The following is a 23,865-nucleotide window of genomic DNA, read 5'->3' on the forward strand; positions in this document are numbered from 1 at the left end:
GGAGACTGAAAAGATTTGGCATGGGTCCCCAGATCCTCAAAAAGTTAGAGAGCTGCACCATCGAGAGCATCCTGACCGGCTGTATCAAAGCCTGGTATGGCAACTGCTCGGCATTCAACCGTAAGGCGCTACAGAGGGTAGCACGTACTGCCCAGTACATCACTGGGGCCAAGCTTCCTGCCATCCAGGACCTATATACTAGGCGGTGTCAGAGGAAGTCCCCAAAAAATTGTCAAAGAGTCCAGTCACCCAAGTCATAGAATGTTCTCTCTGCGACCGCACGGCAAACGGAGGGCCAAGTCTAGGACCAAAAGGCTCCTTAACAGCTTCTACCCCCAAGCCATAAGACTGCTGAACAATTAAATCACCTCAACTAACTTGTTCCACCGCATATTGACTTGGTACTGGCACTCTCTGTATATAGCCTCGTTATTGTTATTTTGTTGTGTTACTTTTAATCGTATTTTTTTTACTTTGTTTACTTTGTAAATATTTTCTTAACCTGCATTGTTGGTTAAGGACTTGTAAGTAAGCATTTCACGGTAAGGTCTATCTATACCTGTTGTATTCGGCGCATGTGAGAACTCTGTGTGAATAATCTCTCTGTCTTGTAGTGTAATCTTGACTAAAGAAACCCCACAAATAAATAAGGAAATAAACACAGTCTGATCGATCTCCCTCTCACTCTCTCTCTCTCATATCTTTTTTCTCTGTCCTTCATTATCCACCTTTCTGTGACCCCCCCCATCGCTCTCTATCTATCTATCTTACCCTCTCTCTGTCCCTTTATCCATCTCTCCTTATGCCCTTTTCTCTGTTTCTGTGTCCCCTCATCTCTCTATCCATTTTTACCTGTACCTCCCTCTCACATACCCTCCTTCCCTCTATCCATCTCTCGGTTGCTTTATCATACCCTGCCTCTTGTCCCTCTATCCATTCGCACCTGTATCTCCCCCTCTCGCTATCCATCTCTCCCTTCTCTGTGGCTCTATCCATCTCTCCCGTCTCTGGGGCTCTATCCATCTCTCCCTATGCACCTTTATCTATCTCTCCCTGTCGCTCTCCATCTATCTGTGGTGACTGTGGGGGACAGACAAGGTGGTGACCCCTGGATGGACAGTGTGGCGAAGAGGACGGCCAATCGGTGTCTGTTGCCATGTGGCGCTGGGCAGAGATGGCCATTGTGATGACAGGGACCACAGCCTGGTCTCCTGCATTCTGTGTTTGTTTTTACTGTACAATGCATTGTTACTAGGACTGCTTCATATCACACCAGTCTTGCTAGCCTGGGTACCATTCTTTGGCAATGACACAGTATAAGGAGTGGAATGTTAGATAAACAGACTGGTACCCAGGCTACAGTCTTGCTACCTTGTGACAATATTTAAGCATGGGATGAGCTACTTCTAGGTTCTCTAAACTGCAGAGCAGATGCTGCAGTTTGATTCCCCTTATGGCGCCTTCAAATCTATACACTATCCAAATCTCTCTCTCTCTCTCTCTCTCTCTCTCCTTATGGAACCCTCAAACCTCTCTCTACTCTCGCGCTCCCATTGTCTCCATCTATCTTTAAGGAGCCCTAAAATCAAAATCTACTCTATTTCCACTCTCTCCCAAAACAGAGAGACAGACAGTATCGCTGGCCTCCCACCAGATCAGGAGTGTGCCAAATGAACAAATGTTAATGTGGGAGCACGCGTTGCAGACACCTCCCGCCCTCTCTTTCCTTCCCCCGCTCTCTCCCCATCCCTTCCACCCGCTTTTCATAACTCTCCATCCACCATTCTCTCCCCTTCCCTCCCTCCCTCCCTTCCTAAAACAGAAAGGCCATCCAAGCAGACCTCGCATGGGGAGGAACCCAACATCTGGCGCCGGGCGGCGGAGCCCCGATCAAAGTGTTCTTCTGGATGGGTACCAAGAGCAAGCAGCACCCAGTGGGAGGGCCATTTTGTGTGTGTGTGTGTGTGTGTGTGTGTGTGTGTGTGTGTGTGGGGGGGGGGGGTTGGATGGAGAGGAAGGACATGGATATATTGAGCTTGTCCTGCTCTGCCTCTAGAACGATGCTCTCCTATTTCGATTTGTTTTGTATACTTCTCAGGAAGACCACGATTCATCGACTGTTCGTGTGCTGGGCTGGAACAGATGTCTGCACCACCGGTGCAGCAGCCCCTCAAGTCGCGAGAAACCTGGCCTACTTTTTGTTGATTGACAGCTGTTGCTTAGCCTCCTCGTCCTGAATAGGTCAATGAAGTGGAATTGAATTGAATTTAATGTAATTGATTGACAGGTGTGGCTTACCTTCCTTGCACTCCAGCGCCACCCGGGACTCCAGGTTGTCCATTTGGAGCTGCAGGCGTTTCAGCGTGCGGTCGGCGTCCCTCGACTTCCTCTTGTATGCGATGAGCACGGCGATGATGACCAATAGGAGCAGGCCGCCGCCCCCTCCGATGCCGATGATGACGGGTAGGGTAAGCAGGCTGTCAGAGTAGATCTGGAGGGTACCGGGGGAGTACTCAAAGCCCCCCACGCGCACCTTGGGGGGGGGGGGGGGGGGTGAAACACTGTTTTAGATTCTTCATAAGACAATAACTTTAAAACACACATTTCTACACAGACATCTGGTGCATTAGTAATTTAGCTGAAAAAGAGTGTACGTACACACACACACACACACACACACACACACACACACACACACACACACACACAGGACTTCCAGCTCTTTGTCGCTGCTATTTCCATCTAGTCATTCATTACCTCCCAACCCTCTCTCAGTGAGGATCTGTTAAAGGGAAATGTCTATATTTTTCAACTTCATATTCATAATTTCCAGCACCACCCCAACGTCAACATATGTAATAAAAAAAATGGTGTGTTTCTGTTTTGTAGTAAAAAATAGAGAGAAAGATAAGTGTTTCCAATGACATCATCGGTGTGCATTGTGTGACGTTAACCAATTATGAATAGGCATTGCCTACTAATTGGTTGATGATGTCATTGGAAACAATTATCTTTCTATTTTTTACTACAAAAAAGAAAACGCGCAAATGTTTATTATTTTTATTTATATTTTCCATATGTTGACGTTGGGGGTGTGCTGGAGGTTATAAATACGAAGTTGAACATTTTTTGAAATGTCCATTTAACAGCCGTAATTTGCACAGGCAGAACCCAACAAGCCATCTAGGGTCTCTCTCACACACCAGTGTCTGTCACGCATGCTAGTGTTACGTTCCCCGGCAAGAAAACCAAAAACGTCACTCAAACAGAAGTGGGAAACTAACAGTCGCTGACCACTAACCAAAACAGCTGGGGGTTTAGGAGTTTTTTTTTTGAAAGACACTCATGAGGGTGTCCAACAACTGGAACCTAAAAGACACACCCACCATGAGCCCCTCAACATTTTCCCAAGGAGAGGAAAACAAAAGACAAACCCCCACCAAACAAAGACAGGAAACAAACCAAAAAGGTGGAGCAAAACCAAATACGGGAAATCGGACAAAGGAATATTATTTTTTCGAGAAATCAAATAGGGAGCACCAACTGAAGGCGTTGACCCGCCACTTCTCTCAAGACAATTGGAGCACTGGAACAGCCACTCTTAAATAGCACCTGGGCCAGCACAAGTGAAACACATTCACACTAACAAGATGGCAACCAGCACAGGTGTAACACATGCTGACTAATGAGTCGACAGCAAATCGGTGTGCCCTGCGTGCTAATGAGCACGAGTCCAACCTCAAAACATAAATTGAAAAACCAAAGCTTGTAACACTAGCGCTACACTACAAAGCTAGTGTATGTGTGTGACAGCACGTGAGCATATTCCAAACCTAGTTTTATACGTTTCCTTGTCGCAACGCCCGGGCTAGAAGCAATAGTCTTACCTTCACACAGTATGAATTACACAAGCCCTAGTTTCAACTCTATAACTACAATAAACAAAAATATAAAATGCAACATGTAAAGTGTTGGTCCCATGTTTCATAAGTTGAAATAGAAGATCCCAGAAATGTTCCATATGCACAAAAAAAGCTTAGTTCCCTAAAATGTTGTGCACAAATTTGTTTACATCCCTGTTAGTGAGCATTTCTCCTTTGGCAAAATAATTCCTCCACCTGACAGGTGTGGCATATCAAGCTGATTAAACAAACGCATTGATAATTACACACCTGCACCTTGTCCTAGGGATGATAAAAAGCCACTTTAAAATGTGCAGTTTTGTCACAACACAATGCCACAGATGTCTGAAGTATTGTGGGAGCGTGCAATTGGCCTGCTGACTGCAGGAATGTTCACCAGAGCTGTTGACAGAAAATGTAATGTTATTTATCTACCATAAGCCGCCTCCAACATTGTTTTAGAGTATTTGGCAGTACGTCCAACCGTCCTCACAACCGCAGATCACGTGTAACCACGCCAGCTCAGGACCTCCACATCTGGCTTCTTCACCTGCAGGATCGTCTGAGACCAGCAACCCAGACAGCTGATGAAACTGTTGGTTTGCACAACCGAAGAATTTTTGCACAAATTGCCAGAACAGTCTCAGGGAAGCTCATCCGCGTGCTCGTCGTCCTCACAGGGTCTTGACGTGACTGCAGTTTGGCGTCGTAACTGACTTCGAAGGTGAGCGTTTGCCCGCTGATGGCCACTGGCACGCTGGAGAAGTGTGCTCTTCACAAATGAATCCCTGTTTCAACTGTGACGGGCATTTTGGGTTGCTCTGGATCGATGTGTACGACAGCATGTTCCAGTTCCCGCCAATATCCAGCAACTTTGCACAGCCATTGAAGAGGAGCAGGACAACATTCCACTGGCCACAATCAACAGCCTGATCAACTCTATGCGAAGGAGATGTGTCGTACTGCATGAGGTAAATGGTGGTCACACCAGATACGGACTGGTTTTCTGATCCACGTCCTTTCTTTTTAAGGTATCTGTGACCAACAGATGCATATCTGTATTCCCAGTCATGTGATCTCCATAGATTAGGGCCTAATACATTTATTTCAATTGACTGATTTCCTTATACGAACTGTAACTCAGTAAAATCTTAGAAATTGTTGCATGTTGCATTTATATTTTTGTTCAGTGTAACATTACTTCCGAAAACTAGGCTACTAAGATGCAGCTCCAATTCTTTTCCTTGTCACAACATTGTGGTAATCAGTGCAGAAGAAAAGGAGACGAGGAGAGGAAACTACAACAGTGTATTGAGATGCACCCTTAGTAACCCTTTCAAATCAAGAACATAACGCTATAGGCCTTGAATTGTAATTTGCTGGCCTATATCTATCAAACACCACATGCAACCGAGGGACTGTAAAATATAGATATGGACCTCTTTGGCCATACGTCATTTCTGGGCTGCATTGGATACCAATGTCTATGCAAATCCCTGAAGAAATGTCAGCCAAATTAAGAATTGAATTCATCAGGTTGCCGTGCCTATAAACACAGTCAACGTTATGCACCGGAAGCCTCAATGTGTGTGGATTTGTATGCGAACGGAAAAAAGAACAACGCAACGGAGAGAGAGCGGTAGCCCAAAAGAAGAGTAGAAGAGACGGCGAGAATTAAAAAGGTCCATCCTTCTAATGCTCTCTCCATCTCTTCTACTCTTGCTTTGAACCGAATCCAGGCAAGAAGAAAAGAGGAAGGAATAGAGGGATGGGCATATGACATGAGTAAAGAGGAGACCGGACTGTCATGTGATATTGAAAGAGTATAGAACAGAAAGAGGACAAGATGAGCAAAAAAACAGAGAGACGAAACGTGATTGGGACACAGTGCGATCCAATGACGCACAAGACGACACACGGCACAGCCCAACCCAAAGTCGAAGAGGCTTCAGTAGAGTACTTACGGTGACTTTGTGTTCTCCGGTGAAGTTGGGCCACTCACAGAGCAGCTGGCTCTCTGACAGGGTGAGGACACAGGGTGTCTCTCCGATCAGGACCGTGTAGTTGAGACGAGCGTTACCAGGAGCCGCCGGGATTAGGTTCTTACCCTAGGAGAGACCGCGACAGACACACACCACGTTAGACACACAGCTCAGGATAATGCATAGGAACGCATGTGCGCACACACACAACACACTCAACACACACACATACTGTGTACACGCAAGCACGCGCGAAAACACACCCTCTCACCTCTAACCGTCAGTCACGTACATGCCTATTTAATCATACATTAAAAGGGGGTGATTTCTGATGATCGAGTCCTAATTCCACAGATGCCGTAGCGAGGTCTTATTAGCCATAGGCGGTTCTTTAGTAAAGTCAAGACCTAGCGTAGGGGGACCTGGGATTCTGGTGGCGTTTAGTTGAGCCTGACGGGGGCTTTCGCGGCGTCTCATTGGCCGAGAGGGAACCAATTTAGAGGGATAAATAAACCCACCAAAACACACGTCTCTGCCTGCCCCCCCCTCCCCTCCTCCACTTACCCACGAGGCTTTGCAGGGAGAGGAATTAATTGCTTGGAAAATCTGATGCACATCTAATTTATCCACAATTATTTAATATGATGCCGGTTTTATGTGTCCCCCCCCCCACCCCTCCGGCTTCTCAGAGAAACGGAAGACGCAGCAATCAAAGGATTGTAAGGGTTCATTATGGAATCTTTATTTAAACTGTGAGGGTCACAATTTTCTCAACTCCCCAGCTCGTTTCTGATTGGCTATAAGGAAAATAAAGCTGATTTCATATAAAATATCCATGATATACAGTATCACGGTGGAGTTTTTTTTTCTCCGGAGGAACGTCTTTGAAGTTCAAGGAGAGAGGGGAGATGACAAAATAAGCGAGTCAGTATAGAAGCGCAAGAGGGATTCAAAGGCTCTGGTATAAAGTTACCATTTGGCTGTGAACTTGCTCTGACGTTATCTGATGGGGGAGCAGGAGCAAGTGGCACATCTGCGTTGTATTTGGGATGATACTTTTCAAAGGGCTCTCGGCCTATCACAGCAGCGAACGGCACAGGTAGCGCCTTTTAAGGTGACGTCGGGTCTCAAAGCGTTCTTTTGAAAAGGCAATAGCTCAAAGGGTGGCAGGGAACAAATAAATAGGACAACCATTTCTGACGGAAGGTTTTAAGAGAAAGAGGACAATTAAAATTGACATCAACGTCATTTCATAAATATATTGGATGCAGCTGTGAAGTTTTAACTCTTTTCTAACCCGAGTCGGTCGGTGAGATTGAAGTCTACAATTTGACGGTTACAATTGAACCTGGAGGCATTTATACGGTGTCATTTCTCCTCCCTGGGAGAGATTTAAAAAAATATATTTTGAACGCTCCTCCACCCTTGGCCCCACACAATAACAGTGCTCCACCCTGTTAGCTTCCTCAGAATCCCCCTACTCCTCCCTAGGACCCCCCCACCACAATCATGGACGCTCCTCCCCCACCCTGGGCTCCAGTCTCCATCAGTCTCACCTTGAGGATGAGTGGGGAGCTGGGTTTGAGCTCCAGCAGGCCCGTGAGACTAAGCGGCTCTATCACAGGATCCGGGTAGAAGCTGAACGTCTCGTTGACAACCAGGGTGGCGCGCACGTCGTCCATGATGAAGCCGATCTCATCGGGACCGCTGCCCGTCTCGGAGAAGGCCTTCTCCGAGACGGCCACAGAGGGCGCCAGACACACCATCACCGTGTTGTTAAGCACTGTGCAGTTCTGAAGGAGAGAGAGAGCGAGAGCGAGAGAGGATGGATAAGTTCATTATGTACATTACGATTACATTTAAACGTTAGCTTCCATAATATAAATACAAATTGCTCACAAAATGTAGAAAAAAAACACAAAACAAAAAAAAGGGAAGGTGGATAAGTTCATTATGTAACAGTACACTGACATATAGCCCCCCCCAAAAAAGATAACTAAAGTAAAATAAAAAATAAAAAAATATGTCAACAAAACAACATCTGAGTAACATCAGCGCTGAGAGAGGACATTGGACAGGTTCATTATGTACAGCGAAGTCATAGCTTTCATAATCTATACAGGAACGTAAACAAAAACATAGGACAAAAAAAGCCAATACCATCTCCTGCCGTTTCCCCCTGTGGGCTAAACATTCTCCGCTCCCATTAATGTAGAGCGACTGAGACGGTAAGGGCATATACAAGGGTTAGCAAGACTGATGCTAACACGCTAACAAACAATCCTAAAAAGCCCGCTTGGAAACGTTTTGGGTCGCCTCACGACTCTCCTTTTCCACAACATGCCATCCAGCCTCCCTCTGGCATGCCAAGTAATCACAGCGCATTAGCTAGCGTATGCTAACGGGGTCTGAAATCGCACGGGGGGGGACACGGAAGACAGATGAAAAGGGAAGACGGATAAAATTTGTGACGCGGAAGAGGGAAAAAGCAGGAAAATACACTTTGTTTTGGTCTGGGATATTTTGTGCAGGTAGTGAGAGAGAGAGAGAGAGGGGAATGGAGAGGGTAGACTGAAAGAGAAAAGGTTAGCCTAGCCCTGTGGTGCTAGGTGAAGGAAGGATGGAGGGATTTGCCAGACAGCCCAGGTTTATTGCTGGTTGACATTTCAAAGGTTAACCTGCTAAATGGAGATTCACCATCTAAAACACACACCCATAAATAGGCCCTGGGCTGGTTGATCACCGGGTCAGGTGTGTGTGTGTGCGCGCATCTGTTTGCCTGGACATGTTTAACTATACTTGTGGGGACCAGAAGTCCCCACAAGAATAGTAAACAAACAATCATTTGACCAACTGGGGACATTGTTAGTCCCCCACAAGGTCAAATACTATTTCTAGGGGGTTTAGGGTTAGAATTAGAGTTAGATTAAGGGTTAGGTTTTAGAGATAAAGTTAGGGAGTATAGGATTTTGAATGGGACTGAATTGTGTGGTCTCACAAGGTTAGTTATACAGGACGGTGCGTGTGTGCAGTATGTATGCGTGTTGGGTCAGTAGTACTCACGTTGACAGATTGGGCTTTCCCGTACTTGGCTCTCATCTTGGGCTCTCTGATGGTAGCCAGGTTGGTGCCAGTGATGGTCAACAGAGTCCCGCCACTGAAAAAGGGGAAACCATCAACAACAAAACCCATAACAGCACATACACACATATACATTACAATAACAAAGCCATAATCCCATTCCCTGTTCGATCGCATCAAAATATTGAATAAGGGCAATGTTTTTTCTAATATTACAGAGTCCAAAATGGGCCCAAGGGATCCGGTCTAAAGTTGTGCACTATATAGAGCAGGGGTACTCGAGTACTATTTGAGAAGGTCCGGTCACACAAATTTCTTAGGTGGCAAAGGTCTGGATGGATGTTGTCATTTATCGGCGTAGTAACAAACCCCCACCTCGCAACCCCAAACTGTTCACACCCCTCTTGATGGAGAGAAAATATCGCAGTTTTAAAGCTAATTTCCTGAAATTCTGCAAATTCTTCCATGCCTTATGCGTGTTTATATGATAACAGGGGTCGAAGCCTGAGCATTTGTGTATTTATAATTATTTTTCCCCGGACCCGAGGACCATATTGACCCCGTTCTGGGCCCGGATCGTTGTCCGCGAGCTGAGAAGGGGGGATATAGGGAATAGGGTGCCATTTGGGATGCAGTCAAAGAATTAAGGAGAGGGACACCAATTACCCCTGAAACCTCCATCCACTGGAACACGCGATTTTTCAACTAATATCTTGCAGTTATACCCAGTGATATCTTCCCTGATATCTTGAAAAAAGGCTATAACAAGCATACCATGGATGAAAGGCCTCTGGTAAAAAGTAGTGCTTTATGAAGGGAATAGGGTCCCATTTGGGACGCAGACCATATCTTCCAGAGAACCACACGTTTGCCTGATAATTCACATTTTTGTCAAAGTGAAAAAGGCCATCCAGTTACGGCATTAATGTTAATGCGTTCTCGACACCGTAGAGTATTTGAGCCATTTCACGCACTCCATCAGAGGTAATGATGGCAACGCTGAGGCACTTGCATATTAAAAGCTTGTTTAAACTCGAATAGCTTCAGGGAAAGGACCAAAATACTAGATTATTACCTCAATGAACTTGCCCGGCTACCTAGACTCCTTGCTCTGGCCAAACGCTACGCTATTGCCCATGGCCATTCTCTGCAATGACTCTGGATCTGAGTACCTCCCTGACCCTTTGCCGAACGCGAACACATACGGGGGCCGTCTCATTGGTCCAGAAAGCGATTGGTTGGGCCAGAGCCAGAACACACGTGGGTAAAGTGGCAGTTTGTCATTGGCTTTGATACTCTGATTGGTTAGAGACGATCTAATCGCTGATGACTTAATTTTTTTTACAACACCACTCGTCACAAACAACTTCAATGATGGCAGTCTCAGACTAAAGTATGTAGTGAACGACAGAGCAGCGGAAGAATTTAGTGTGAGTTGTTAGGTTATCAATGAACCACCTCCAAATGTCTAAAACCCAAAATGATATCGTCCATTTCAGGTACTGGAGAGGTACAGGATGTGCAGGCTTTTGTTTCAGCCCAGCACTAAGACACCTGATTAAATGAATCGTCGTCTGTGTGAAGATGGCACATCCTCACCAAAACACTCATACATTCCCCAGTGTGTGTGTGTGTGTTAAATGTTTCTGTTGAAGGGCCCTGTTTTTCTGTCATAATTACAGTTACATTTAAGTCATTTAGCAGACGCTCTTATCCAGAGCGACTTACAAATTGATATCATGTCATAGTTAACATGTTTTTCCCCCACCATTTCACCTGCAGCAGTTAAGTGTGTTGAAGAAATGTGTGATTAAAATCAGGATTTGCTAATTGTGTATGGTAAGCCCCTCCCACCAATATGAGTTCATTGAATACAGGTGCATGTGTGTTTGGGGGAGAGAGGCAGTTGGGGGTGGAAAGCAAGGTTAGAGGAGAGCAGGTTGGCTCGATATTATGCTCTTAACTTTTTATCCTTGTTTTAGCCTTTTAGTTTATGTCCGGACTTTAACCGTTGTTGCATTTATCTATTTAGTCAAATCAATTCTCCATTGAGTTAAAACGGTTCCTTACTTCAAGAAGCCTTTTTACGTGCACAAGGGAACGGCCAACTTCGTCCCAGTCGTTTAGACTAGCTGGTTATGAAAACAATACTACCTTATTATTTGAAACAGGTGTGTTAGTGCTGGAACAAAAGCTTACATACAGACTAGGGCAATATGGCCCAAATCCCATATCTCGATTGTTTTCAAACGTATGGGTGATTCATACAGTGCATTCGGAAAGTATTCAGACCCCTTCACTTTCTCCAAATTCTTTTACGTTACAGCCTTATTCTAAAATGGATTCAATAAATAAAAAATCTCAATCTACACACAATGTCCCATAATGACAAAGCAAAAACAGGTTAAGACATTTTTGAAAATTTACAAAAAACTAAACAGAAATACCTTATTTACATAAGTATTCAGACCCTTTGCTATGAAACTCAAAATTGAGCTCAGGTGCATCTTATTTCCATTGATCATCCTTGAGATGTTTCTACAACTTGATTGGAGTCCACCTGTGGTAAATTCAATTGATTGGACATGCTTTTTAAAGGCACACACTTGTCTATATAAGGTCCAAAGGTTGACAGTGCATGTCAGAGCAAAAACCAAGCCATGAGGTCGAAGGAATTGATCGTTGAGCTCAGAGACATGATTGTGTCGAGGCACAGATCTGGGGAAAGGTAACAAAACATTTCTGCAACATTGAAGGTCCCCAAGAACAAATTGGCCTCCATCATTCTTAAATGGAAGAAGTTTGGAAGCACCAAGATTCTTCCTAGAGCTGGCCACCTGGACAAACTGAGCAATCAGGGGAGAAGGGCCTTGGTCAGGGAGGTGTCCAAGAACCCAAAGGTCACTAAAAGTTCCTCTGTGGAGATGGGAGAACCTTCCAGAGGACAACCTTCTCTGCAGCACTCCACCAATCAGGCCTTTATGGTAGAGTGGTCAGACAGAAGCCACTCCTCAGTAAAAAGGCACATGACAGCCCGCTTAGAGTTTACCAAAAGGCACCTAAAGACTCAGAACATGAGAAACAAGATTCTCTGGCCTGATGAAATCAAGATTGAACTATTTGGCCTGAATGCCAAGCGTCAAGTATGGAGGAAACCTGCCACCATCCCTACGGTGAAGCATGGTGGTGGCAGCATCATGCTGTGGGGATGTATTGCAGCGTCAGGGACTTGGAGACTAGTCAGGATCAAGGGAAAGATGAGCAAAGTACAGTGAGACCCTTGGTGAAAACCTGCTCCAGAGCGCTCAGGATCCGAGACTGGGGCGAAGGTTCACCTTCCAAGAGGACAACATCCCTAAGCACACAGCCAAGACAATGCAGGAGTGGCTTTGGGACAAGTCTCTGAATGTCCTTGAGTGGCCCAGCCAGAGCCCAGACTTGAACCCGATCGAACATCTCTGGAGAGACCTGAAAATAGCTGTGCAGCAACGCTCCCCATCCAACCTGACAAAGCTTGAGGAATCATTTCACAAGTTCTGAATTCAGCTAACAGGGCAAAACAGTTGAATTGTTATACGCACAACCTTCAGTAACCTCCAACTGTTTGTTCACTACCCGCTATTCAAAGTGCTCTGAACAAATTAAGGGAATCGTTCACAAACATTGGCACATTCTAAGATCCGATGCCAGTATCGGTATTGTGTTTTCGGACCCTCCCTTGGTCGTATTCTCACGGGGCAGAAATCTCAGAGATCAATTGGTAAACTCTGATTTACCACCCCAAAAAACCCTGCACAACGTCTATTTGTGCCTCTACCGGATGGAAACTACAAGTGTAATGGCTGTGCTCAATGCAATGGCACTTACAAATGTAGATCCTTTAAACACCCCCAAACAGGGAAACTGGAGCTATCACTTGCTCCACTAAGGCAGTTATTTATCTTATAACTTGTCCTTGTGGTAAAAATGATGTTGGAAAAATGAAGCGGGAATTCCAAGTACGAATCTCAGAGCATCTTAGTACCATTAGGGGCAAAAACATTGACGTACCCAGTTGCGGACCACTCGATTTCGCCCCTAAGTTATATCGGCATCGAACACGTCACCCTCCCTAGGAGAGGGGATGACCTTGACAATTTGTTAAAATCTTTTATTTAAAGACCCTTGCTCCCCTCGGTCTCAACATAGACTCTGAAGCCATTCTTGTGACTTTGCTATTCATTATAAATGTTGTTGGCCTATGTAGCCAAATTGTATATATGATCCCATGCTATCCATTCATGTTTTTTGTATGTTCTATTTATATCTGAAAATTAACCAATGATATCAAACCACACCCAGCCATGATTACAGACACCTGTGTGTGTCCTTTCACATATATAAACTAGTGACCCGCAGTGTTTGTCATTATACCCCAGTCCACCTAGTCGTGCTGCTGCTCCAGTTTCAACTGTTCTGCCTGTGGCTATGGAACCCTGACCTGTTCACCAGACGTGCTACCTTGTCCCTGGCCTGCTGTTTTCGACTCTCTCTACCGCACCTGCTGTCTCTAACTCTGAATGCTCGACTATGAAAAGCCAACTGACATTTACCCCTGAGGTGCTGACCTGTTGCACCCTCTACAACCACTGTGATTATTATTACTTGACCCAGCTGGTCATCTATGAACATCTTGGCCACGTACTGTTATAATTTCAACCCGGCACAGCCAGAAGGGGACTGGCCACCCCTCAGAGCCTGGTTCCTGTCTAGGTTTATTCCTAGGTTTCTGCCTTTCTAGGGAGATTTTCCTAACCACCGTGCTTCTACGTCTGCATTGCTTGCTGATTTGGGTTTTAGGCTGGGTTTTTGTATAGCACTTTGTGACATTGGCTGAAGTAAAATGGGCTTAACAAATACATTTGATTGATGAAGACAGCGTGTCTGTCGAAACATCCGGTTATTCAATTATCGCATCTGAGCTCCTAGAGTCTACGGCTCTCCTCCTCGTTTTCAAGAAATCAAGTGGCCGACCTTATTTCTCACAATGAGAACGAGTTGCCAATTCCTCATATATTTGTTTTATGCTTATTGCACATTTATAAAACAGACTAGGCAGCGAGTATAGTAATCTTTATTTGACTAAAATGCTACTAGCGATACGTGTTACCCTAACGGGCGCGCAACAAACTGAGCATTCATTTTCCAGAATGAACGTTCATTGGTACATCCGTTTTAGTAGTGTCTGCTCTGCTTGAAATTTGAGGAGTTGAAACATAAACAGGGTATGGTTCGAAAGGTTATCTTCTCCTCTATTATAGTAAAATGATGTCTCCATGTGTTTTTGTATGCATATGACCGATTCTGTTGGACCAAACCTCAAATGCAAATAGCGAGTTTAAACCATTTGTCAGAGAGGAAGAAGTGATCTCTCACCTTTGTTGTTGTAAGTGGTAGGGAGAGGGGCCTTGGGAGAAAGAGGAGCGCTCTTGCCAAAATCTGTCCAAAATAAGCCCAATGCATTCCTATGCGCTTATTTCGAACCTAAGCTTGTCGCCTGCCTTTCCGCCTCTGGGACAACGACTCCCATTGTTAAGGCGGAGACATGAGCATCTCGTCATTACATACCGATCTCTGGTGTAAATGGGAAGGTGAACACAGCACAGAAGAAGCGAACGAGACCAAAAAAGACAAAACTAAAAAAGCAACTTGATTCTGCGATACAGGCATTTAGAATATTGCATTCATTCGATATCGCCCAGTCCTGACCCAGACTGTGGAATTGCTGGTTCTCTGAACTTTCACCATTTGACTTTTTCAACTCACCTGACAATTACCCGTAAGGACAAGGGTAACATGGGCAAGAGTCACGTCCCCACCAGACACCCCTTCTCAACCACAGGAGGCTGACCTCCCTAAACCAGAGTGACATGACGCAATGTGACAAGTTTGAATCAGTAAGCATGCAAGCTAACCTGCCCTAGGCTCACCTGCTCATCTGTGTAAAGACACTAAAGCAAATACTTGTTACAGACAAAGGGGTCGATAGAACACCACTCAGGAGGCGGCAAGGTGGAGTGGGGTAACTAAGAGTGGCACTTGGTAGGAGTTGACTACTATTGTACTGATTCCAGGTGACGTTGAGAAACCCATTCCTATGTGACATCTCCCCTGTGCTGTTTCGTCACTGTGAGGTTGGCACAGGGAGACCGTCAGTGTCCCAGCACAAGCTGAAAAGTAACAAGTGAGTTGTGTCGACCCTCTGTATGTTTAACCAACATTGTGTGGTGAACGTGTGTCGGAACCACCGTTGTCGTTTGTTGCGGGCGTGTGAAAAAGGTTGCCGGAGAGGACGCGGCGACAAATTTGCTTTTGCGACATACACACGTCATGATTGGCCGGGAGGAGAAACAGCCAATCCCCCGGGAGCGGTGAGAAAAACACCAAATAACAAGCGAGCCAGTGAGGTCACGTTCCCTCCTGAGGCTAACGCTAGCGACAATAACACCTTTTCCTCCTTCTTTCTACGTCTCCACTCCTTCATTTCACACCTCCGTTCCAAATGAGACCGCTCGCCGCCTCGCACCTCGGTCGTGTGTCGAGCCTGCCGATCGTCTCTCTGCCCCTACGGAGATTTAAAAACGCTTCTCCTATTTTCACCTCTACTATCCCCTCGTGGTGTCTCCGTAGTGGTTTGTCCCGTTCCCCCTGGTGACTGGCGGACACCTGGTCCGACGGCATCATGTCTGTTTGGGTGCCCTTGAAATGCAGCTGCCAATCATCCGGTGGCTGAATGGAAGCACTTAAATACTTTGTGCATACTTCTCCAGGGTAGCCATTTTAGGTTTACCAATTAGTTTTCAATCTTCTATAGGGTCCTTATAAGAGACTATAAATTCATATTAAAAGGGGCACTTGACCACTTTTTATCACATATCTATTATGTCCAGCAGCACCCGACCAGCTTCTAAATGTGTGAAAATGGACATTTTCTACATGTAGTCAAAGATATATACAAGGAAAAGGACCTCTTATGATGACATCGGGGGTCACTTTAAAAATAATTGAGTTTCGAGTTGAAAAGTGTTGAAATGTCCCTTATAATAAATACCATATAATGTCTTTATAATACATTACAAGACAGGTGACCTATAGAAGGTGTTCCAGAAAGATATTACTTCAGTCAATTAGACTGTTTGAGTTGATAGAAGGCCACATGACTATTTAGGGAGCATCAAGTGTGCTATCTGCCTCCCTGCCTGAGCAATGAACACCAACTCAGTTTTTCTAGGTCATTCTTTCAAGCCCGTTTTGCATTGGAATCCACTTCCTGCTCTGTACACAGCTTGTGTTTGTTCATAAATATTCCTGTGGCAAACTGGCTCACTACATTGTCTCATTTGAATAAGTCAGACAATATTTATACAGTCTTTGCGTCGACTGCAACACAAACTACCAGCGGCTTTCGAGTCCCTTTTCAGCAAAGATTTGCTGTTGTATCCGTTTTCAGGGGGAAAATAATGTGGGAAAAAATACCAGCGCCTGCGTGTTTGATATCACTCGATACTGTGTGTGAAACTGAAGTGTGCCTGCAGCATACTTGGCTCAGTGCTAAGACTAATGCCCAATCCCAAATCAACCCCTACCCGCTGTGCACTTGTGGAAAATCTGAGACGACTGGATAGGTCTAAGCAATATAGTTGCAAGGGACGCTAGTGCCACATTATTTGCCTTACACCTATCCAATCCTCTCAGATCTCCAAATATAACTAAAATAAAACTGTCCATCAAAAGACCTAAAGCAATCTGTTAAGACCGGTTAAGACTAGTTCCAACCAGTTTTCGACCAGGTCCTGTGTCCACTGGGTAGGAGCGCTGATCTAGGATCAGCGTTGCGTCTTAAGATCCTAATGATTATATAGACAGAGCCTAGATCAGCACTAGTCTCGGATGCTTTGTCGATACAGGCCCAGTTCCAACCGGTTCCCACTCACCTTGCAATACTCCAGTCAGGTTCGATCTTGAGGATGGTGGGGTCCTCGGTGTAGTTGAACTTGACCTCTGGGTTCCTGAGCTCAGCTGAGTTGATGTCCACCATGACGGGGGTACCGCCGGGAGTCAGACCCGCCGGCGTCACACACACTATCTCCCTGGCACTCCGCCTGGAAGGGCAGAGGGAGTGTGTTACATGAGGAGGGAACATAGGCCGTCATTGTAAATAACAATCTGTTCTTAACTGACTTGCCTAGTTAAATAAAGGTTCAATTAGATAAATAAATAAAAACAATGGACAATAAAGTATGTCACCGTGTGATGTGTGTATTTGACATGAAGGGAAGAGTATGTCACACACACACACACACAGAGTGCAGAGAGCCCCAGTGCTTTCAGCATTTCAGACGGGGGTTTCGTCAGACAGACATACCCAGAGCTCTGGCTTCAAAGACCTGCTCTCTCTGCTCTCTCTCTCCCTGACTGATCTGGAGTGGCAGAGGCCCAGAGAACGCCGGTCATCCCTAGATGATGCAACCCCCTCAGACACCTAGCCAGCTGTGCTGTGTTACGAAAGTTTTGCGGTTCGGGTTAGTTGGACAAACTTTGCACTCTACTTCCATCTCCTCTGATGAAATGTTTTTGTGTTGGCAAAGCAGACAGCAGAAGCCTGCCGTGTTTGAACATCTGCATAATGTGAGTGTTCCTGCGAGTGTACATATTAGGATGCATGTGTGTGTGTGAGCGCGCGCACGTGTATATGTTTGCAAGATTCTGTAGAATGCATGTGAATCGATGCACATGTATGGCGCGTGCGCATACACACGGTGTGTGCATGTGTGTGTGTGATGAGTGCACACACTTAACTATCCTACACAACGGCTATTTCATACACAAATCCCATCTGTTATGGACAAGAAATTGAGGGGAGAGAGAGGGAAAAAATACTAGCGAGACGACAGCAGCTGAGGGGGAACTAAGTGGAAGGGAAAATAAGCAAGGATGCTTTTCCGCGAGCACATCCCTGCTGTCTCGTAAGAAGCAATTTAAAACGCCCCGTCTTCCAGGGCTCCGCTGAAAGGTGTACGGGGAAGAAGGGAAGGAAAAAATAAAAAAGTAAAGCGCCTTTTCCATATTCCATATGCACCACTATGTTGCCCGGGCAACCGCATCCACAACACTCGCCGGCGACACCCGCGGTATGCCGTACATATTTTGACAAGGTTGTTGTCAGCCGGTTCAAAAGAATGGGAAAAGAGAGTGAACGAGAAAGAAAGAGAGAGAGAGAAGGGGAAGAAATTGGTTTCAGAGGGAGATAAGTGGCTGAATGACTCGGGTAAATAGGCTTTGATTAAAGCGGCCGCGTTGAACTTGGAGATGAAAGACAAAACGTTTGGACGTGACGCGCAAAAAAAGAGAAAACGCTTTCCAAGTCCATTACTTTAGAGACATAGAATGTTGCTAAGCTAGAGTGGGTCTGAAAGAACAATGCTTTGTATGTGCTGTGCGAGGTTTGCATCTCAATAGTCTAGAGTGGCTTCCTCTCCTCGCCTTCATCTGCACTGCTATAAACTAGACAAGGTGGCATCAAAACTCCGGTGGGAATCCATCACCTTGAATTCACCTATCCTGTATTTTCAGATCAATGCAGATGAAGGTGAGGAGAGATGAAGGGACCTTTAGACTATTGAGATGAGCCCCATGTGACTGGACCAAAACAGCTCAATATGTAGCCCATCATACAGTATATTATTGATATTGCCATCAATTTAGATACTATTTTTGGTAATTCCAATACTATATCAAAAGACAGCAGCTTTCTTTTCAGAGCCAGTCAAGGATTTAGCTCAACACGTTTCCCCGATATCAACAGATGCCATTGCTGCACGCATATATGCCTCTTGTACAAACCATGTCACATACGGCTGTCTATATACCACCCACCAATCATGTTGATAGTGCCTTGTGCACAATTACGTCTAAAGCTAATTGGTCAGGAAAAAAACAGTCTGCTTTGCAAGGTAAATGTATGGGTATATCCTGGGTCTTTTACTACGGTGAAGAACGTTTGTCTTCTCCCATGTTCGCCTCTGATTCAGTTCGCTTTCTTTTCGTTTTCTACATTTCAGAGAAATTCCCAAACCCTCTTCTTTGAGAGGTGTTAACGAGGCACTCATTCTTCTGTGAGGTGTTCCTGCCATCTGCTAACACATGTTCATTTGAGGCTTTAGATGAGTGCACGGTACGCTGCGAGTTCGCTGTGTGTCTGTGCGAGTGTATATATACACAGTACCAGTCAAAAGTTTGGACACCTACTCATTAAAGGGGGTTTTCTTGATTTTTACTATTTTCTACATTGTAGAATAATAGTGAAGATATCAAAACTATGAAATTACACATATGCAATCATGTAGTAAACAAAAAAAAAGTGTTAAACAAATCAAAATATATTTGAGATTTGAGATTCTTCAAAGTAGCCACCCTTTGCCTTGACAGCTTTGCACACGCTTGGTATTCTCTCAACCAGCTTCGTGAGGTAGTCACCTGGAATGCATTTCAATTAACAGGTGTGCCTTGTTAAAAGTTTATTTGTGGCATTTTTTTCCTTCTTAATGCATTTGAGCCAATCAGTTGTGTTGTGACAAGGTAGGGGTGGTATACAGAAGATAGCCCTATTTGGTAAAAGACCAAGTCCATATTATGGCAAGAACAGCTCAAATAAGCAAAGAGAAACGACAGTCCAACATTACTTTAAGACATGAAGGTAAGTCAACACGAAAGTCAACAAGAACTTTGAAAGTGTCTTCAAGTGCAGTCGCAAAAACCATCAAGCGCTATGATGAAACTGGCTTTCATGAGGACCGCCACAGGAATGGAAGACCCAGCGTTACCTCTGCTGCAGAGGATGTTCATTAGAGTTACCAGCCTCAGAAATTGCAGGCCAAATAAATGCTTCACAGAGTTCAAGTAACAGACACATCTCAACATCAACTCTTCAGAGGAGACTGTGTGAATCAGGCTGTCATGGTCAAATTGCTGCAAAGAAACCACTACCAAAGAACATCAATAAGAAGAGACTTGCTTGAGTCAAGAAAAATGAGCAATGGACATTTGACCAGTGGAAATCTGTCCTTTGGTCTGTTGAGTCCAAATTAGAGATTTTTGGATCCAACTGCTGTGTCGTTGTGAGTCGCAGAGTAGGTGAACGGATGATCTCTGCATGTGTGGTTCCCACAGTGAAGCATGGAGGAGGTGTGGGGGTGCTTTTCTGGTGACACTGTCAGTGATTTATTTGGAATTCAAGGCACACATTACCAGCATGGCTACCACAGCATTCTGCAGCGATACGCGATCTCATCTGGTTTGCGCTTAGTAGGACTATCATTTGTTTTTCAACAGGACAATGACCCAACACACCTCCAGGCTGTGTAAGGGCTATTTTACCAATAAGGAGAGTGATGGAGTGCTGCATCAGACAACCTGGCCTCCACAATCACCCGACCTCAACCCAATTGAGATGGTTTGGGATGAGTTGGACCACATAGTGAAGGAAAAGCCGCCAACAAGTGCTCAGCATATGTGGGAACTCCTTCAAGACTGTTGGAAAAGCATTGCCAAAAGAGAATGCCAAGAGAGTGCAAAGCTGTCATCAAGGCAAACAGTGGCTACTTTGAAGAATCTAAAATAATATTTGATGCCTTCACTATTATTCTACAATATAGAAAATAGTGAAAATAAAGAAAAACCCTGCAATAAGTAGGTGTGTCCAAACATTTGACTGGTACTGTACGTGCGAGTTAGAGCGCGGGTTTCATCATGAAAGACTATGGAGACAGAGAGCACTCGCTACAGGAGAACAGACATCTCCGTGTCGTGCCTTCTCACCTTTTCTAGCTTCTCCTGTAGAGTGTTGGAGAACTTACCCAGCCCGTAACATAAAGCACAAAAGGGAAACGTGATTCACGTAGAGCATTTTTCAACCCAAATTCCAGATCACTTGTCGTCAACGGAAAGCAAATAAGAAAAATCCATACACACAGACCTCGGTCATCCCCATAACAGAGGAAGTCATTCCCAACACAAACGGTGGGCAGTCATTCCCAAAACAAACAAAGTCATACCCGTAATAAGCCATTCCCATCGCAAATGGCGGGCGGTCATTCGCATCCAAAATTCTGGTTCTTCATTGCCATAACATCAAATAAACCAATATAGTTAGCAATGCAGCCTTAAACACAACAGTCATTGTTACAGGGTTGTCAGAGAGCTCACCTCTCGAAGCAACAGGGGTGGAGGCCGATCTTGACCGCCACAGCGCTGCCTGCATTGAGGTGGCTCCCCTCGATGGTGATGCGGGTGCCCCCCGAGAGGGGGCCTTTGGAGGGCAGCACACGCGTGAAGTATGGAGACTGGGGGAAGAGGAATACATCAACACATGTCAGGAATTCATTTGTTCTGGGATCAACTGTTTTTTTCCCCCAATGATGAAAGGACACAACATTACAGAAAGACAATTGAGCACAGGTATGATTGGGGCTTACCACAAAAGTGAAGGCCTTGGGTGAGATGGCTTTGTAGTCGGCGTGTGTGCAGTCCCTCACACACACTTCCACGTGAGCCTCTTGCACTCGGTAACCTGTCGCGTCAGCCAGCTTACAAACGATCCTGAGAGAGTGAGAAAGAGAGCGAGAAAGAGAGCGAAAGAGAGCGAGAGAGAGCGAGAGAGCGAGCGAGAGAGCGAGCGAGAGCGAGAGAGAGAGCGAGAGTTGGTGAGTGACACTACAAATATGATCATCATAACCATTGACCTATCCACAGCATCAGTCCAAGGGTAACCATGCCACAGAGTATAGCAATAGCCTTGCCCATATCCATAGCCCGGGATACAGTGTGTGATGGTGATGACACCCACTTGTACCTGGAGAGGTATGATAGGAGAGAGAGGCTCCATTTTGTGTCTGTACGACGGTATTAGAGGATATTATAACCCCATAAGCCTTGTGTTTGGCTTTGGGCGGCGGCTGGCCAAATGAAAATCCATTTTAGAAATGATTGAGGCAGAGGACGAGCGTCTGAGGAGGTTGGGCACCGCAGGCGAGAACACACACACACACAGACATGGGCACATGTCAGTAATCTGCGCACGCACGCACACACAACGGATTGTGCACACACACACGTAGCCCTAGACCTCATGTTTCACCCGCCTCAGACACTCCAGACTGTTAATTAGCCAAATAGAACGAGAGAGAGAGAGAGAGAGAGAGAGGAAGAGAGAGAGAGGCGTGAGAGAGAGCGAGAGAACTGGGTTTAAGTGGGGGGAGGGTGGTGATTAATTGAACGAGCTCGTATCCTTCCCATCTCGTTGCTGTCCCCCCCTCCCTCCCTCCCTCCCTCCCTCCCTCCCTCCCTCCCTCCGCCTGCGATGAGTTATTAACTCTGCTGCTTTTGTCCTCGCTGCAGGTGGCCACGGCAACCTCTCTCCATCGCTGCAGCGATGACGTCCGCATTCCGATGCAATTGTTTATTTGTTTGGTCTCACGCAGGGAAAGACAATGATTACAGCGAGGAGACTTTTTAGCAGATAATTAACATTCTCACTGGAATCATTACAGTGAAGATAAGGGGACTATTAAGCAGTCAAAGTGGAAGAAAATAAAAGAGAGAGAGCTTAAGAAGCTTGATGAGATGTACAGTTTTGTTGGTAAATGTGTGCGTACTCCATTTTGCATGTGTGCACATGTCTGTCTGTCTGTCTGTGATGTACAGTTGAAGTCGGAAATGTACATACACCTTAGCCAAATACATTTAAACTCGGTTTTTCACAATTCCTGATATTTAATCCTAGTAAATATTCCCCGTTTTAGGTCAGTTAGGATCACCACTTTATTTTAAGAATGTGAAATGTCAGAATAATAGTACAGAGAATGATTTAGTTCAACTTTTATTTTTTTTTCATCACATTCCCAGTGGGTCAGAAGTTTACATGTACTCAATTTGTATTTGGTAGCATTGTCTGTAAATTGTTTAACCTGGGTCAAACGTTTTGGGTAGCCTTCTACAAGCTTCCCACAATAAGTTGGGTAAATTGTGGCCCATTCCCCCTGACAAGAGCTGGTGTAACTGAGTCAGGTTTGTGGGCCTCCTTGCTCACACACACTTTTTCAGTTCTGCCCACAAATTTTCTATAGAATTGAGGTCAGGGCTTTGTGATGGCCACTCCAATACCTGGACTTTGTTGTCCTTAAGCCATTTTGCCACAACTTTGGAAGTAAGCTTGGGGTCATTGTCCATTTGGAAGACCCATTTGCGACCAAGCTTTAACTTCCTGACTGATGTCATGAGATGTTGCTTCAATATATCCACATAATTTTCCTCCCTCATGATGCTATCTATTTTGTGAAGTACACCAGTCCCTCCTGCAGCAAAGCACCCCCACAACATGATGCTGCCACCCCAGTATTTCATGGTTGGGATGGTGTTCTTCGGCTTACAAACATCTCCCTTTTTCCTCCAAACATAACAATGGTCATTATGGCCAAACAGGTCTATTTTTGTTTCATCAAACCAGAGGACATTTCTCTAAAAAGTATGATCTTTGTCCCCATGTGCAGTTGCAAACCGTAGTCTGACTTTTTTTTTATGGCGGTTTTGGAGCAGTGGCTTCTTCCTTGCTGAGCGGACTTTCAGGTTATGTCGATATAGGACTCATTTTACTGTGGATATAGATACTTTGTACCTGTTTCCTCCAGCATCTTCACAAGGTCCTTTGCTGTTGTTCTGGGATTGATTTGTACTTTTTGCACTAAAATACGTTCATCTCTAGGAGACAGAATGCTTCTCCTTCCTGAGCGGTATGACGGCTGTGTGGTCCCATGGTATTTATACTTGTGTACTATTGTTTGTACAGATGAACATGGTACCTTCAG

At 45.2% G+C, this 23,865-nt stretch overlaps 1 protein-coding gene across 2 annotated transcripts in view; it reads right to left on the reverse strand.

Annotated features, from left to right (window-relative positions):
• Positions 1 to 23,865, reverse strand: part of LOC115208290 (plexin-A1-like) — an 86,034-nt gene that overhangs the window by 30,321 nt on the left and 31,848 nt on the right. For both annotated transcript variants that reach the window (XM_029776225.1, XM_029776224.1), the window contains exons 5-11: positions 21,478 to 21,601; positions 21,209 to 21,345; positions 16,939 to 17,106; positions 8,948 to 9,041; positions 7,441 to 7,677; positions 5,867 to 6,010; positions 2,299 to 2,533 (exon numbers count right to left, since the gene is read on the reverse strand). In XM_029776225.1, coding sequence (XP_029632085.1) covers positions 2,299 to 2,533; positions 5,867 to 6,010; positions 7,441 to 7,677; positions 8,948 to 9,041; positions 16,939 to 17,106; positions 21,209 to 21,345; positions 21,478 to 21,601 — 1,139 coding nt within the window. The remainder of the gene's footprint in view (positions 1 to 2,298; positions 2,534 to 5,866; positions 6,011 to 7,440; positions 7,678 to 8,947; positions 9,042 to 16,938; positions 17,107 to 21,208; positions 21,346 to 21,477; positions 21,602 to 23,865) is intronic.

This window comes from Salmo trutta, chromosome 14, assembly GCF_901001165.1.
Source record: "Salmo trutta chromosome 14, fSalTru1.1, whole genome shotgun sequence".
In the NCBI taxonomy this organism is placed as follows: Eukaryota; Metazoa; Chordata; class Actinopteri; order Salmoniformes; family Salmonidae; genus Salmo; species Salmo trutta.